General features: G+C 41.6%; 1 protein-coding gene across 1 annotated transcript in view; it reads left to right on the forward strand.

Annotated features, from left to right (window-relative positions):
* The window catches only part of LOC102207930 (retinoic acid receptor beta), a 123,924-nt gene extending 110,324 nt beyond the window's left edge, over positions 1-13,600 (forward strand). Inside the window, exons 6-8 of the mRNA XM_005748881.1 lie at positions 4,101-4,305; positions 6,441-6,599; positions 12,860-13,600. Of these exons, the coding sequence (XP_005748938.1) occupies positions 4,101-4,305; positions 6,441-6,599; positions 12,860-13,098 (603 nt within the window). The 3' untranslated portion in view covers positions 13,099-13,600. The remainder of the gene's footprint in view (positions 1-4,100; positions 4,306-6,440; positions 6,600-12,859) is intronic.
* The last annotated feature ends 4,611 nt before the right edge of the window (positions 13,601-18,211 follow it).

Here is an 18,211-nt window from a genome sequence, read left to right on the forward strand (position 1 = left end):
CATGTATAATGTAAACAGAATTGGTCCTAGCACTGAACCCTGTGGAACTCCATAATTAACCTCAGTGTGTGAAGAGGACTCTCCATTTACATGCACAAGCTGGAGTCTATTAGATAGATATGATACAAACCACTGCAGCGCAGTACCTGTAATACCTACAGCATGTTCTAATCGCTCTAATAGGATATTATGGTCGACAGTATCGAACGCTGTATAAATAAAATTGAATTGAATTGAATACAAATGATTGTGATGTCACAATCGCAGAATAATACAATAACAATGTGCTGTAATTTCTTTATGTGAAGGGTTCGAAGGATTAGGATTCAGGATTTAACCAGAGACTATAAACCTGAAATCTGTGTAGGACAGCTGATCTGGACAAATGCATTATTTATTTCCTATAAGAGATCACAAGCTGTTCCAGTTCCTGTGTTACTGAGCAGATCCACGTTTCACTCTTTTTAAATAGCACATTGCAACATTTAACACTTTTATTTGTTACAGATTCAGCAGAGGGACGTCACTCACGGTGTGTGCACTGCTGAGAAAAAGGCAGCTTGTTTCAGTTCGTTGCTACTGTTTGATGAAAATACCGGCGTTATTGAAGAATGATAGTTGTGGCTCACCTCTAGGCACAGGCTCTAAGTCATACAGTTTTGGCTCTGTGATAACAGTTTGAACCATCCAGTGCTGATTATGCATTCATAAACTCTTCTAGTAGCAACTTTCACAACCATAGTAGGCATACGGCATGTATGTAAAAGCAAACAGCACAGTAAATTGTGTGCCACAGACATTGCATTTCTCATTGACTCATTTATATATTCTCCTCCTGAAAGTGAAACTCTTACAAATACAGGTACCATGAGGCCAGCAGCAAAAATACTCCAAAAATACTAGTTGTGACACTGAGCCTCTTTAAAGCGAGGTAGCTTTTTACTGCTTAAAGAAGGTTTTTGGGTGCCTCAGTAAATCTTGACCTAAATGTTCCTTTAAAATTCCAACCTTATTTTTTCACAGGCCGGCCTGTGTTTATATGACCTCTGTAGAACAACAAGGTTCAAACATGTGGCGAAGTCAGATGTGAGTTTTGTGGTCCATCTTCTGCACATTGTAATTTCAACAAGGCGGATATTCAGCATCACATTGTTAAGGAGACAAGTGTAAGGTAGTTCCAATTCTCAGTGCTCCGCTCTTCTCTTTCCTAAGCCCTCATCGATTTTCCTACCCATCAGAATTTGGGTAAGAGGTTAGGAAAGATAGGAGGTGTTTTTGGAGCAATGATCAATTCCAGCTGTGCCTGGAAGCTGTCAATCAAAGAGGTCAGACATCTTCCACCAGGATCTATTTGGATGAGTTATCAGAAAATTCGCCAGCTGAGACTTACGAAGGGAGAAACAATCAATGTGTCTTTTTTTATTTCTATTTGTAAAATAAATACGCTTGTCGATTATGTAAAGTTAGCAATTTCATCATGAGTCTGCAGTCACTGATTTGCTTTTAGCCTCAGGTGGCCAGTGGACAAACTGCACTTCAGCGCTGCCTTCATTTTTCTCTATAGAGGTTTCCATGTAGTCACAAGTGTAAACAAACGTAAAAGACAAACCAGCCACTGGAATCTGAGAGCAGCAAGCTGCCACACTGTCACGTGACTCCGCCAGGTGAGAGCAAGAATGTATGATCTTAACTGATACAAATACATCTGCTATAGTCTTTATTAACCACTAATAAACCCAACTAACATTATAGTATAAACATAAACGTGGTAAATTAAACTGAGAATGTAAAATCCACCATTGATGGCTATTGATGTAGTTGCAACAGAGCTAAATCACACAGGATTTCAGGACTTGTTGGTCGCTACCACATTATTTATTATTCTTTATATGTATTTGTTAACAGGTTAGTTTTGGGGCTATTGCTGTAGTTGAGTTTGAGACTTTGTACTGGCCTGTCGTACTTGTCAGGTGTGACAAAGCAGTGTAATGAACTCACAGGGACACACGCGAGGTGAGAAGTTGAAGGCCGACCACGATGAGTTTCTGGCTCTGACTCAACCATCAACATCCGCTCACCCGCACGTTTTTATGGTGAAGGGCGTAGATATTATGCACAAGGACTGGGTGAGGGAGTGTCAGTAGAAAGATCAAACACTTTGTGGGTAGATGTGTGTATGTGTGTATCTAAGCGCAGGCCTGGCCAGCCGGTGCGAGTCACCGCCAGTAGCCATGTTTTATTCTTTTTCATGTTGCAGACATGCCTGCCACTCACTGTCAGAGTCAACCCACTCAAATAGCTTCAAAGGCTACTGTAAGCTTCACATCCACCATCAGTTGCTTCATTAGGTGAACACACACACACACACACACACACAAACATGCAGTGCAACAGGGAGATCCAAAGGTTACTCTCTTCGGGTCTTTGGAAGGTCACTGTTTTTCTGGTGTATTGTGTCTGCTGGTTTATGTAAAATGTGTTAGACCTCATAGAGTCAGCTGACTTCTATTAAAATCAAACAGAGCAACATGTCAAGGTAAATAATGGTCTGTAAATAAGAACAGCAGCCAGGTGTTAGGTAGATGAATGTGCATTTAACTCCTTGTTTTAGGTTGAACATGTCAGCAAATCACTGGCTCGTTCAGCAGCAACAATACACAGAACAACTATAACATTTCAAGTGTCTTTAGGATCTCGTCTGCATTTAGCCCTCTCTGTGGTCTCTAATTTATATATAAATGACATTTGTGATGTGTCAGAAATGTTACATTTTGTTTTGTTTGCAGATGATACAAATTTTTATTGTGAAAGAATTGGCTAAAATTATGGTTATTGAAATGAAAAAAAATTAAAAAATGGTTTGATGTAAATGAGTTATCGCTGAATTTGGAAAAAGCAAAGTTTATGATATTCGGAAACTGTGTAAAGGAGGAAGCGATGGTATTATCTATAGAGGGAGTGATAATTGAAAGAGTGACAGAATTCAGTTTTCTGGGTGTAATAGTGGACAAGTTACCATGGAAACCTCATACTGAACATGTTAAAAAATAGTTGGCTAAAAGTATTTATATCCTGGGTAATGTTAGATATATATTAGATTACAAGACAATGAGAATATTATATTTTTCATTGTTTCTGAGTTATTGTGTTGAAGTATGGGGGAATACATACGTGACTAATATGAAACCATTATATTTATTACAGAAGCTTCGAATTATGCATAATGTTAAATATAGAGAACACACTAATAGTTTGTTTATAAAATCGAAATTATTAAAACTACAAGACATAGTGAAATTACAGACTTTAACTATTATGTTTAGGGCAAAAAATAAAACACTACCTCTTAAGTTACAAAGTTTATTTGTATTGTGTTCAGAAAATGGGGACGGCAGAAGGAAGTTTTATTTTGAGCTCAAACCACACAAAGGCAAATGTGTCCAACAGTCACAGGCATAAGAAACTGGAATTCTCTCAGTGATCATCTTAAGTGTTGTACAAATGTTTCTCAATTTAAAATCTGCTATAAGAATAAAATGATAAACCAATATGAAGAAGTTGAAAATAATAGAATTTAATTGTAGAAAAATGATCCTTTTAGTTTGATATTTAGTGGTGTTGCTCATTGTTGAGTATATTGTTCTGCTTGCTTTGTTTTGTTATGTGCTGAATATTGTCAGAGTGTAATTTTGGTTGCCTACTTGTATTGTCACAGATATCACAGGCAGGTGTCAATAAGAATTTATTCTTCTTCCTGCTCCTTTTCATGCATGGAAACAGTGCTATTTTAATTGAAAGGAAGGTTGTGTATGGGAAATGAATTACTGCTGTACCATGTGTGAAACAAAAAATAAATAAATAAATAAATACTAACTGCAAGGAGAAACATCTTTCTCTCTGGTAGTAAACTACACTACACTGCACTCCACTACAGTTTATATTATTGGACAAATTGTGATATAAAGCTAATCACGTGGAGTCTCAGAATAAAGACGTAGTCTGAAAGTGAGCAGAATAGGTCTCCTTTAAACTTGCATTTCATTAAAAACCTGCCAGCTGTGAATCGCTCACAGTTTCTGCCTTGTTTGCTTCTCTGTCAGATCCTGCGCATCTGTACAAGATACACTCCTGACCAGGACACCATGACCTTTTCAGATGGGCTGACCCTCAACCGGACGCAGATGCACAATGCTGGCTTCGGCCCGCTTACTGACTTGGTGTTCACTTTTGCCAACCAGCTCCTGCCCATTGAGATGGATGACACAGAAACAGGCCTCCTCAGCGCTATCTGTCTCATCTCTGGAGGTGAATAAAGGACAGAGCATGAGGCGTTTAGTGAGAATGGGAACCGTTGGTGTTGATTAGTGTTGGTACCAAAGAATGACGAGAAACTGACAACGTGTACCTCAAAAAATAAGGACACGAGGACACAAATTTTGAGCAGACCTCATCACATTTCTGTCGGTCCTCGGAGGGATTGTTTGGTTACACCTGCTTGTGCTTGCTCAAAAGAAGGAATTACCCACAAGTGTTATCTAAGCAATCAGATCTTGGCTGTAGTCACAACTATACTTAGATCGTTTTAGTCAAAAACCACCGCGTGGTGATTGAGTGGATCCAGATGCAGGACTCAAACAGACTAGAACTCAAATCACAGCTTTATTTGCTAAATACAAATACAACTGAGCACATGAAGCGAAGTGAAACATTACAGGCTGCCAGACCAACAGGACCACACATAACATGCTGTTTGCAGCCTGATTGCATCATTGTCTAAAGACATACACTAAGCAGTTTATGGTGAAATGTTGGAGTACGTAAAGAAAATGATTCAGTCCACATTTAAACTCTGCCTGACTCGTATTCGTTCAGCACAGTTAGCCCGTATCGACTCCAGCTGAATATAGTCTGAAAGTCAGCCACAGGTTTCTTTGAGTAAGGCAGCAACAATCAGACTGTCAAACACATGAAGGAAATTAGAGAGTAATAATGTTTCATTTACTGTATGTCCACCAAAAATCATGCTTCAGTTGTCTTAATCACTCCCACCCGCCATCAGCACTCAGATTTCATCACTGCTGGGTTTTCATTCAGAGCTCTATACGTATATATTCAACCCACAAGGTCTCGCTACATATTACAGGCTCTTGCATAACCCATGAAAGGCACAAGACACCTCTGATCGCATTTGTAATCACATATCTTGACTACAGTTTCCCCAGGTCTAGATCTGAGTGTAAACACTGCCACCTTATGACTGGTTTGTGAAGTACACATTACACCATCAGGTCATCAACATCCGTTCACATTTTTATTTACATACCACGTAATCTCATCTTGTTTGCTCGCTAATGTTTCAGGTAACTATTTCAAATGAGTTCCATCACATTACTCAAACACACAGAACCAAACAGCAACAAAATATCAACTAAAATCACTTTTGTTCAAACTAACAAACCTATTATAGAAGGTTAAAGGTTAAAGGTTAAAGGTTCCTTGGCTGCACTGCAGGCACAGCGGTATCGTTAACTTACAGTGTCAGTAGAATACTGCACATGTTATACTTTAGTTTTTTTCTCTTTAATGAATTTGCAAGAATTGCAACACAGTGAGCAAACAAACAGTTCCACTGTTATTATGGGATTTTGAGGTGGAAATGAATTTAACCTATTTTGAAATAAGGCTGTAACATGACAAGAGGTGGAACAGGTGAAGCTCTCTGAATACTTTCCAGATACACTGTATCAACCAAACAAACAACAACAACAAAATATTATTATTGTTGAGTCAAACAAGTATTTGAACCCTCAAACAGAATACGATTGAGTACTTGGTGAGGCATTTCTTGTAGTTGTTCACCAGGTTTGCACTCATCTCAGGAGCGAGGAGTCGGTGAACTCTAAATCCTTTCTTGGCTGCCACTGGGCAATTTGAAGCTTCAATGACCAACACAGATTTTCTGTAGGACTGAGGTCTACCGACTGGTTAGGCCTCTCTAGACCTGCAAATAATTATTTCCCCCGCTGTATACGAGTGGAGGTAGGTGCACACATATGGACTACATCATATGCAGACGGTGTAATCTGAAAGACAGGAGACTGCAAGGTGATATGAAGAGTCAGCATCGAACAGTAGTCTGCAGGATAACTTTGGATGTCTGGAAAAGGACGCAAGTGAGAGCAAATGCTGAGTTGTTCTCTTTTATATTAAAGGGTTTTTTAACTTTGCAATTTAAGGTACACTAAGATCATTGCTGCTATTGAAAGACAACACTGAACCCGACTGAACAGCTCTGTTTGCAATGTTTTTCTTCTAAATCAAACCAAACTTCATCACAAATAATCGCCTCAGTTTTGTCTATATCATATAAAACCAATATATGAATTTGTCCTAATTGAGCCTCAAGTCTGACGTGTTTTGTGCATCTGTCTGCGTATCAGATCGTCAGGATCTCGAGGAGCCCTCTAAAGTGGACCAGCTGCAGGAGCCACTGCTTGAAGCTCTCAAGATCTATGTGAGAAAGCGTCGGCCAAGTAAACCACACATGTTCCCCAAAACCCTGATGAAGATCACCGACCTGCGCAGTATCAGTGCTAAAGGTAGGGTGGACATTAGCGTACCGTGTGGTGATGATTGAGCTTACAATCAGCAAAGTGATGTTTTTAAAGTGCTGTGTGGTGACAGCTACAGGAAGGCATTATTAGTACCACTGTAGTTAAATAAAAATCTGCTATATCCCCAAAGATCATTTATTATTAGCTGAAAATTAGCTGGAAATAAAAGTGGTTTTAAATAAAACATCATGAAAACACTTCAGGACACATAAAACTCTGAAAAGTAAAAAGAATAGAAGATTCCCCATATTACTGCTGCACATGTTTAAGGTTGAGCTGCTTTACTTTCATATAAATTTATTTGAATATGAAGTATTTGCTGAATAATGCATATGCTGTTTCATGTCCAGCCTACATCTTATGTATATTAAAATATAATAATAATAAAACAAATTCAACCTAATTAAAAGGCTTGAGCCGACATGGTTAACGGTCCAAAGGTAGGTTATTAACTGATTGCTCACTCTCCATCTCTTCATCACTAAGGTGGTTCAGGCTTTGTTGTTGTTTTGGAGACAATGATGATTAAAGCTGGGTTGAGGTGCTGTTACACAACACAGCTTTGATAGTAGCTCTTTGGAAAGTTTTGAAATCCTTTGGTGGAAAGATATAAAGATATATACAGCTTACAGTAGGGGAAATAATTATTTGATCCCATGCTGATTTTTCTAAAAGACTGAGGTCTGGACACTGGGTAGGCCTCTCCACACCTCCAAATAATTATTTCTCCCACTGTGCAAGAGTGGAGGAATGTGCACACACGTGAAGCATCGGCTAGTCGTCTCCAGGATCACGTTGGACGTCGAAGAGGAAGCAGAGGATTGTCTAATATTGTGATGTCTTTATCTTTCAGTATAAACTGCACTGAGATGAGCTTTTGTGAATTTCTGCCATTTAAAAATAAAATTGAACTGAATTAAACATAATGATGAAATGCTGCAAATAACTATATTTTAGGAAATTGTAAACATGTTTGTGAACATCTTTTTATTTTGCATGTACACGACAAAAATAACAGATTTCTTCTATATTGACTTTTCTTCCTGTTAAATCCAGGATCTAATTTAAAATCCTCCTCAACAATCTGGCCCCATCTTATGATGCTCGTAGTACCATAGCGTCCCAATAGAGCACTTTATTCTCTTCTGCTGGCTTACTTGTAGACTATAGGGTCTTTAAAGGAAAAGGAAAAGCTGATCCTTCAGCTGTCAGGCCCCTCTTCTGTGGAGCAGCTCCCAGTTTGGATTCAGGAGACAGACACTATCTCTATTTTTAAGATTTAAAACTTTCTTTTGTGCTAAAGCATGTAGTTAGGGCTGATCAGGTGACCACGAGTCCTCCCTTAGTTATGCTGCAGTATGCTTATGCTGCTAGTGGCCTGCCATGATGCACTGAGTACTTCTTCACTCACCCTTTTTACTCACTATGTGTTTTTTGTTATTTCTCCCTCCCAAATAGTCACGACAGATAGCTGCTCTGCTTCTGCTCAGGTTTTATTTTGGCCAAAGGGGAGTTTTTCCTTCCCACTGTTGCCAAGTGCTTGCTCAAAGGAATCATTTATTGGGGGTTTCTCTCTACTATTGTTGTGTCTTTATTGTACAATATAAAGTGCCTTGAGGCAACTGCTGTTGTCATTTGGCGCTGAATAAATAAAATAAAACGGAACAGGACTAAATTGAAACAGCTAACCGTCCAATTTTTTTATCTTCAAGCTTTTTCAAGCATATATACAAAACACAGAACACACAAAGGAAGGAAAATACTATCTTCTACTACAACAGGTGCTCAAAAAGCAGTGGGAAGAAGTAACACTTATGCACTCCCACCCCTCCACATGCTTCACAGAACTGTGCACCTACCCTTGTCTGCCAGAAGGATGATGATGTTGTTTTATTACTAAGTGATGTCAGTGCCTTCGTTCATCCAACAGATGCCCCACGCACCTGTTGGATGCTGGGGGCTTTGCATTACTGAAACAGGCTGAAAATGTCACCCGTAGTTGCTCTGTTTCCACGTCTGCAATGTTCCATCCATCCACCCATCCACCACCTCCTCCAGCTTATCCGGGGGAACACCAAGGCATTCCCAGGCCAGCCAAGAGATATAATCTCTCCAGCGTGTCCTGGGTCTGCCCCGGGGCCTCCTCCCGGTGGGACATGCCCGGAACACCTCACCCAGGAGGCGCCCAGGAGGCATCCTTGTCAGATGCCCGAACCACCTCAGCTGGCTCCTTTCGATGTGGAGGAGCAGCGGCTCTACTCTGAGCCCCTCCCGGATGGCCGAACTTCTCACCCTTAGGAGGAAGCTCATTTCCGCCGCTTGTATTCGCGACCTCGTTCTTTCGCTCACTACCCACAGCTCGTGGCCATAGGTGAGGGTAGGGACGAAGATTGACCGTTAAAATTGAGAGCTTCGCTTTTACACTCAGCTCCCTCTTCACCACGACAGACAGACAGTGATCGGGCGTACAGCAGTCTCTGTCGGATCTGCTCCTCTTTAGATTTTAGCACATCAATGGTAAAATTTGTTTGTTTCACTCATTCATTGAGCAGCTGGTGCTGTGCCTCCTGGAGGATTTTAGTTGTAACAGCAAGGGCCAAACTGTCTTGAGCTATCAGAGTGCGTGCATGGCAGAAGAATCCACAGCCACTTCCAGGACAGCGGCGACATGTGGCGCATATGGCAGGGCATCCAGGCCATCACCAACTACAGGAAGACAACACCTGCCTGTGATGGTGACGCCTCCCTACCAGATGCGTTGAACAACTTCTATGCACGCTTTGACCCTCAGAATGATGTGTTGGTAAGGAAGTCCACCCCCCTCACAAAAACCAGGTTCTGTGTCTGACCTCTGCTGATGTGAGGAAAAATCTTCGCAGAGTTAACCCACGGAAAGTTGCTGGTCCAGATAACATCCCTGGGAGAGTGCTCAGAGAATGTGCAGACCAGCTGACAGCTGTCCTCACAGACATCTTCTGTTGTCCCAACGTGCCTCAAGGCCACCACCATCGTTCCCGTGCCAAAGTCCCCAGTGTCCTGCTTCAATGACTACTGCCCCGTTACACTCACGCCCATCATAATGAAGTCGAGTCGCTCATCATGAGGCACATTAAGACCCTGCTGCCATCCCACAGGACCCACTGCAGTTCGCCTATCGCCCCAACCGATCAACTGACGACACCATCGCCACCACCTTACTTCTCGCCCTCACCCACCTGGACAATAAGGACACGTTTGTATGAATGCCATTCATAGACTTCAGTTCAGCATTCAACACAATCATTCCTCAGCACCTGATTGGAAAACTGAGCCTATTGAGCCTGAACACCTCCCTCTGCAACTGGATCCTGGACTTTCTGACGGAGAGACCTCAGACAGTCCGAATCGGCAACAGCATCTCCAACCACACTGAGCACTGGAGCCTCTCAAGGCTGTGTGCTCAGCCCACTGCTGTTGACTGTGCTGACTCACGACTGTGCAGCAATGCACAGTTTGATCCACATCATCAAGTTCGCCAATGACACGACTGTGTTGGGTCTCAACAGCAAGAACGACAAGTCAGCATACGGAGAGGACGCACAACAGACTGGTGTAGAGTCAACAACCTGTCTCTGAATGTGGACAAAACAAAAGACAGGATTGTTGACTTCATGAGAGCACGGAGAGATCACTGTCCACTTAACATCAATGGATCCTCTGTGGAGGTCGTCAAGTGCACCAAATTCCTTGGTGTCCACCTGGCAGAGAACCTCTCCTGGTCCCTCAAAACCAGCTCCATAACTAAGAAGGCCCAACAGCATCTCTACTTCCTGAGGAAGCTGAGAAAAGCCCATCTCCCACCATCCATTCTTACCACCTTCTACAGAGGGACTATTGAGAGCATCCCGAGCAGCTGCATCACTGTCTGGTATGGTAACTGCACCGTATTGGATTGCAATACCTTACAAGCCACCAGCGTTGTACACACACCCCTCAAACACACTCTTCACCCTGCTGCCTTCTGGAAAGAACTACCGGAGCATCCGGGCCCTCAATGCCAGACTGTGGAAGAGTTTCTTCCCCCAGGCCATCAGACTCCTGAACACTCAGTGACTGGACTGACACACTCATACCTTCATACACGTCACTACCAAGCACTTATCTGCAGTATCTCATACACACACATACACACCTTCAGACACCAAGTTACTTTATGCACAATACTCAGTATTTTGCACATTTCCATTGCTTGTGTCTGTATCATTCTGTTCTGTTTAGTGTTGCACTGTCTTGTCTTGTTTTCTTGCAATTTTTGAACTTCACACTCTACGTAGTCCTGTGTTTGTCCATTATATGTCATATGTAGCACCAGGGTCTCGGAGGAACGTTGTCTCTTTTCACTCTGTGCTGTACTACTGCACATCCCTGAAATGACAATAAAGCCACTCTTTTTTTGCCCATCACAAGGGATTTTTGACTCATGCTAAAAAAGAAAAATGTTCACAAACAACCAAATTATCCATTCATCCAGTGCATCTTCAAGCTTTTTAATAGATATGTTTAGGCCTTTAAAAGGAAAAGACAAAAAGCCAGTATTGACCCCTCAGTGAGGTGAAGTAGTCCTACAGCACGTTTCCACCGCTGTGCTTGGTGGTGTTCTTTGTGTATTTGTACAGTGGGTCAAGTTGATGGCAGAGAGCTTGACTTTGGTTTCATCTGACCGGAAGCCTTCTCTGAATCATTTAGATGTTCACTGTGTCCAGTGTTGGGGAGTAACAGAGTACATGTACCGGCGTTACGTATTTAAAATACAAAATATGAGTAACTGTATTCCGTTACAGTTACTGTATGTCCAACAGCAGCCTTTCAACGCCTCTCTCTGTCTCTCGCTAGCAAAGTTGACCCAGACAACAAAGTAAAACTAGTTTTCGGCTACGAGCAGACACGAACCCGACGTATTAGCCAGAGGTCCCTTTACTACGGTTCGGAGCCGCTGACCTGTTTTATATACGCGCTGAATAGTTTTCTATACGAGATCACTGCAAAAAGTGCAGCCTTACCTAATGTCCACCTACTGTTACTCATTTATATTAAGATATAAACATCTAGCTGGTGTTGGTGTGGAGAGTAACCTTCAGTAATAAATCACACAGCAATAGGACATTCATGTAGTTGTAAAAAGCATGATAATATATTAAGTAATCCAAAGTATTCAAAATACGTTACAAAATACATCAGGTGTTGTTGGTGACTGTGGTTCCAACTGCCTTCAGATCATTAACAAGCTCCAACTGTGTAGTTTTGGGCTAGTCCACCACCTTTCGCCCCATGAAGTGAGATCCTGCATGGAGCTCCAGACCAACAGCATTTTGTATTTCTGCTATTTCTATTTTAATCAGGAATTGTGGGAATGGGACACTTAATACTGACATTTTTAATGTGTTGAGCTTCTGAAGTGCTGATATTTCGAAACACTGTGTCACGTGACCATGGCTAAGTAAGGTTTAGTGCACAAGCATTTACAGTTAACACTCACCTTTTCACTGAGCTTAGTGATTGTTTAGTAGCCCATTCCAACTTTGTGCAGGTCCCTGATTGATTGATTGATGCCATAAGATTGGGGCATCAATCAGTCTTGGTTTCAATGGGATTACTTATTTATCAGTCAATTACATGCAAGTCAATTTATAACTTTTATGCAGCGTGACCCAGATGGGATCTGCGGGTCTTACCTGGGGTCTACTTCCTATAGGACATGCCTGGCTAGTAGAGGCCAGGAGGCAACCACCTCAGCTGGCTCCTCTCTATGTGGAGGCTCAGCAGCTATACTCTGAACCCCCCACACGACTGAACTCCTCACACTATTAATAAGGGAGAGCCCATCCACCCATTGGAGAAAGCTAATTTCAGCTGCTTATATCAGCGATCTCATTCTTTCACCTTTAGAGAACGATAGCAGTGTTAACATGATGTTCAGGCCTGGATTAATAGATTTATGGCGTTTCCTAACATAGATGCTCTATCTGGTAGCAAATGGCTGCATAACATTTATGAAACAACAATCTACCAGCATTGGCATCAGTTACAATGTAAAACCATCAGATTAAACGACTCGTACATAACAGCAACAATCAGTCGACTACTTGTGCACATCCCTACTCCCAGTATTTTAGGTATTAAATGGTTGATATTGAGAAAAGGACTATAGATGTCAAGGATTTATATTCCAGTTTCAAAACTGTTTTTCTCCTACCGTGGTCTTGCAGGAGCAGAGCGAGTCATCTCTCTAAAAATGGAGATCCCAGGTTCCATGCCACCGCTAATCCAGGAGATGCTGGAGAACTCAGAGGGCCAAGATAGCCAGAGCAGCAGCAGTACTTCAGCTGAGGTGGGGCCCAGACTCAGCAGCAAGGGAAGTCGCAGCAAGGATGCTGCTACTGTGGAATCCCCTAACTCCTCAGACAACGAGGAGGGTGCTGCCACACCACCCAGAATCGAGCCCTAGGAGGCACCCCGGGAAACTCTCTGGCATTACTTTGCTCAAAAACATGGGCAAGATGTACATCCCTTAAAATCTACCTAACCTGACTCCTAAGCTTGATATTCCATTTTCCGTCCATTTTGTCCCTATTTTTCTCTCCAATTTCCCCAAAATTCTTTCACTGAAAAGAATATAACACAGAGGTCTCAAAGGATCCCTGCTTTGTGTACATTTCTGAATCGAGCTCTTATTTGACATGCCTCTGGGACTGTGACAGGAAGGGCATCGCTCTCACAAACCAGCAGAGATAATACTCCTCAGGTCTCCTGTGTAAATTCGTATCTGCATGACGGGAGTTTGATAAGTGTTTTCTCTGGTTCGCTCGGTCTTTCTCTGTCATCTGTTTTCTTCTCTTGTATCGTTGTCACATATGCATTGTACATATCATTGAATGGTTAGGTCTCTGTTTCTAAGATGAATTTTGTGGTGCTTAATTCATTGTCTCTGAGGTGACACATCGAGGATTAAAGCGGGGCTCATTTTAAGTCCTTCAAAAGGTTATCTAGAAGGTTACTGCATATAGACATCATGGAAGTCTAATATTTTATATTTCTTATTATATTTAAAACGTTTTATCTTTTATAACCGTTTTGGGTTCACATTTCTCCGTGAATAAGTGTACATCCAGACGTCGAGTTTGTTCGTTTGTTTCCTCGAAGGAGGAAAGCACAAGAGCAGAAGCCTGGAGATACACGCTGAACAGATCGGTCATGTCTGTTCTGCTTCAACCTTCCAGGTAAACTGCTGAGACCTAATGTAGAAGGTTAGATTGAGAATGCACCAGCCTATGAAATCAACTCATTTTGTGGCTCTTGTCAGAACTGATTGGGGAAATTAGGCTGATGACAGATACCAGAGGTTTGATCACATAAGATCCTTTTCCCTGTTACAGTATACTTCAGGTTTACCAAGATTCTCTTTTATTGTTTGCACTTTGGAACTGGGAGAGAATAACTGGAAAACGTGGAAAAAGATTCACAGTGTCAGATTAGCCTTCTGTGTAGAACAGAGAGGTAGTTCCTGGTTTTAACCGAGTCTATGGCTGCAGTTCCACCTCAGATACTTCAACAAGATACCAGGAACATTTGAAGAAAGTCAGTCCGGGCAGAATCTATCACAGATTATTTTATTTTGGTGTTAACTTGTACTCACTGATGAAATCTGAGAATACAAAGAATTACTGTCATTAAGTTATGCTTTAAATCACTAGCTTTGTTGCTAACTTTATTTGGAGCTAAAGCTGAAAGTTAGCACAGTCGAAATGTTGGCAGTGACCTTTCATTGCATAGGAAAGCTACACAAACTACTTGCTTAACTGGACTTTAGTTGTGGATGATAATGTTACTTCTAATTTTAATGTAATTCCTGCGTCTGACCACTTATTTTAAGTCAGGTGTTAGCAGGTAACTTGGTGATTGAAATAGGATAGAATACCTACTTTATAGTCATAAAATAAGCTAATAAGAACCAGAGTGCAAAACAAGCTCATAAGACTTCCAATGTCTCTTGCCAGTCCCTGTTTTCCCCGTCAGCAAGCTGTGCTAACATTTGTGCTTAACCCTCCTGTTTGATTCCAGCCTACATTAGCTTAGCAGCGATGAATGATTGAATGTCAGCCTAATCAGTGACTCCAGTGCTAGCAACATGTACTGCCAAGTGCGCGTGCATCTATTATGGCCTTATGAGAAGAGCTCCATAACCTCTTTTTCTGTCCCTTGCTTGAATCAGTGACACACGGGGGTAATGCTATACACACGACAACTGTACACTAATGTAAAAAGCACACAGTGGGGTGAGTTGTGGAAAGACCCCAAACACTGACCGAGCTCTTTACATTGATAGACTTTCATCCCTCTTAAGTCAGCAGAGTAAAGACAATTGATCCAATATTAATCTCACTGACTGTGAACATAAACATGGTGAAGCTTTGATGAGTAGCTGTAACTATGTAACTAAACAAAACGACGATTAAATGGCCTGTATTTGTATTTGTGTAGCGCTTTACTAGTCCCTAAGGACACCAAAGTGCTTTACACATCCACACATTCACACACTGGTGATGGCAGCTACATTGTAGCCACAGCCACCCTGGGGCGCACTGACAGAGGCGAGGCTGCCGGACACTGGCGCCACCGGGCCCTCTGACCACCACCAGTAGCCAACGGGTGTCTTGCCCAAGGACACAACGACCGAGACTGTCGGAGCCGGGGCTCGAACCGGCAAACTTCCGATTACAAGGAAAACTCCCAACTCTTGAGCCACGATCGGCCCACAAACACAAACACAGCACAATGTTCAACTTTAAAACAATTAAGTACAAAAAGTATATAACAATTTTTTAAAGAAAAAGATGTGTTTCTTCATTTCAAAGAGGATGCAGTAAAGATGGAAAGACATTTTGTTCTAGTTTCAGCAGTAAATACAGTTTACAGGCAGAGTTTTGTGCTAGCAGGCAAAATTCATGCAGAAAATCAAGTTTCAGGTTTGATTTAAACAACTCTGCATTGATCATTTTTAAACCAGATTTTACATCTAGACTGTAATTAAATATGATTATTATTAATAATAATAAATTATTTCAAGTCAAACAGGTTTAAATAAAGCTTTAAGTTTGCATTGAGCTGAGCAGTTAATTTGTCACATTCTGAATAAAAGCACGCAGAGCTTCACAGTTCTTGCTTTGACACGTGACATGAAGTTTTTCCTGATCAGCGCACAGACGCTGCACACACTGCATCTTATCTAACATGGGTTCGATAACGTGGAACCTTTGGGGCTAACTTTTCAGTTTGGGGCAGCAATACCATCCTTGTGTCTTTTCGTTAATGAAACTAGAGCCTTAAGTACAATAACTGAGTTTACCATGAAGACAGAAGTGTGTCTTACAACAAACCTCATTCATTATAACATTAAATTTGCCTTCTTTAGACAGACTGAATCTTGAGAGACACCAGTTAGTTCATTATAGCCGGGCTCCTTTCACACAGCATGGACTGAGTGCCGCCTGTTTCAGTTGGAAACATTATTCGAGCAACAAGTGTAAGAATTCTATAAAAAGTATAACAGTCATAACAAATAAGACGTTAAAATGATTACACTGTGAAAATGATGGTAAATGTGTTCAGTACAGGTTACTCAGTCTGTTCAAGTCTCATACGATTCTGCAGTCCAGTGAAGAAGACCTGCAGTCACATGATTTGTCAGACGATACGTGGACAGCTCTCTGTCATCTGTTTTCTATTACATTGAGACAAAAATGAAAATAATACTTCTTCATTTTCTGTATTACCAACTGAATTCTTGATTCTTTGGTAAAGTGACTCAAAGGTATGAAAGTGTAGCACAGCAGGTTACACTGTGAAAGTGTGTGACAGCTATGCTGGTCCACAGAGCAACATTTATCTTGTATTCATAATCAATACTGTCAGATTGTAACATTCTTGTGTTTGGAGGAGCAAACTTTGGTAGTTCGTGGCCCTGCAGTCAGCACGCCAACTCATTCCAGGTGCAGTTTGAAGCATGAATCCTTTTTCATGTCACTCCATCCTGTGAAATTACATTTCAAATGCATAGCACATGAAACATGCTTAAAATGGTGTGTGTGTGTGTGTGTGTGTGTGTGTGTGTGTGTGTGTGTGTGTAATGACAGATTACTATGCGAGCAAACACAGAACAAAGTCCCCAAAAAACACTCACACAAGGTTAAAGTGATGTCCACTGTGGGCGAGTACAGCTGTTGCATGCGTTGTCATTGCTCTTCTTGAAGCGTCAGCTGACAAGGACATTTAAAAAGATCGACTCAACATCAGCTGTCATGTGTTTTCGGTACTGCACAACAAAAGGACTCAAAATCACTCCCTATTGTACATTTTACACTCCCACAGTTTCAGATTAAAATAATGAATTCTCAGTGGACTGATTAGGTGAACTGTGACGCCACACTCTCGCTCAGCATACATGGATGACATTTGTCCCAAAAAAAGGCTCCAAAGTTCAGAACAGGTTTCCACGTGTGGAACATGTGGCAGCACATCTGGAACTCTTAATGTGTGACTTTGATCGGAAGCGAGCAGCACTTAAGGGGACAGGTTCTAAAAATCTAGATTCTATCACTGCAAATACATATCATACCTGAGCTGTTTAACTTTTTGTCTGTGTGCTTGGATGTGAGTGACGTGTTGGCGTCTGACAGAAGAATGATGTGCAGTATTAGGGAATTTTATCTTAATGTAACATAGGACTTGTTCTCCTGTGGTTCTCTCTCTGACGTGCTCTCCTGGTGAGAGACTTTTTTTATTTTGACATGAAAAGTCCTCACAGCTGAAGAATGTCCACATCCTGTCCTGAAGCATCGACGAGCCCTCGGGCTCCTGGATGCAGCAGGGACTGTTCTCTGTTCCTTTTAGGAAAGAACCTCACCGTGCTGAATTACTTATTAGTCTCCACTGAATGTCGTACCGATGTAACTGTACTCTACTATCTAGCTCACTGCAGAGATGTTATATAAATGCTGTGTGCTTTGCATTCCAGTCGGCAGCTCTGTGGAAACGACGCTCTGTGTTTGTGCTTGGAAATGTAAACTCCCACTGAGACAGGAGGAAAATGCAACACGCGTGTCATTTAGGACAAATGGGACAAATGCCAACCGAGTCACCTCAACTCTCGATGTTTGATGTCTGTTTGTGTTCATGTCAAACAGCAGAGCTCCATCTGCCATTCCTCAGCCAGGGAGCCAGCTAGCTGTCATCAATCAATCGAATCAATCATCTGACAGCTACTTGGTTCACAGGTGAGGTACGAACTTGAGTTCGACTGATATGGGAAGACTAATCAGCACTGGCCAGTATTCTGTACCAACAATCAGTTCAAGTTCAAACGGACCTTTACAGACACTCAACGATGATCTGTCCCCTGCTAGGAAGTTAACCCTGTACATACTCCAGGTCACCGTGACGTAGTGAGGCTTAGGGGTGGGATCTCTCTCTGTGCTTAATTTCATCTAATTTATTTATTTTAACTTATTGGTTTTTGTTTCCTCTTTGACTTTATTTGGAAGATAGGTTTCTGAAAATGTACT

Source organism: Pundamilia nyererei, unplaced genomic scaffold (genome assembly GCF_000239375.1).
Source record: "Pundamilia nyererei isolate P.nyererei 1_Seehausen unplaced genomic scaffold, PunNye1.0 scaffold00232, whole genome shotgun sequence".
In the NCBI taxonomy this organism is placed as follows: domain Eukaryota; kingdom Metazoa; phylum Chordata; class Actinopteri; order Cichliformes; family Cichlidae; genus Pundamilia; species Pundamilia nyererei.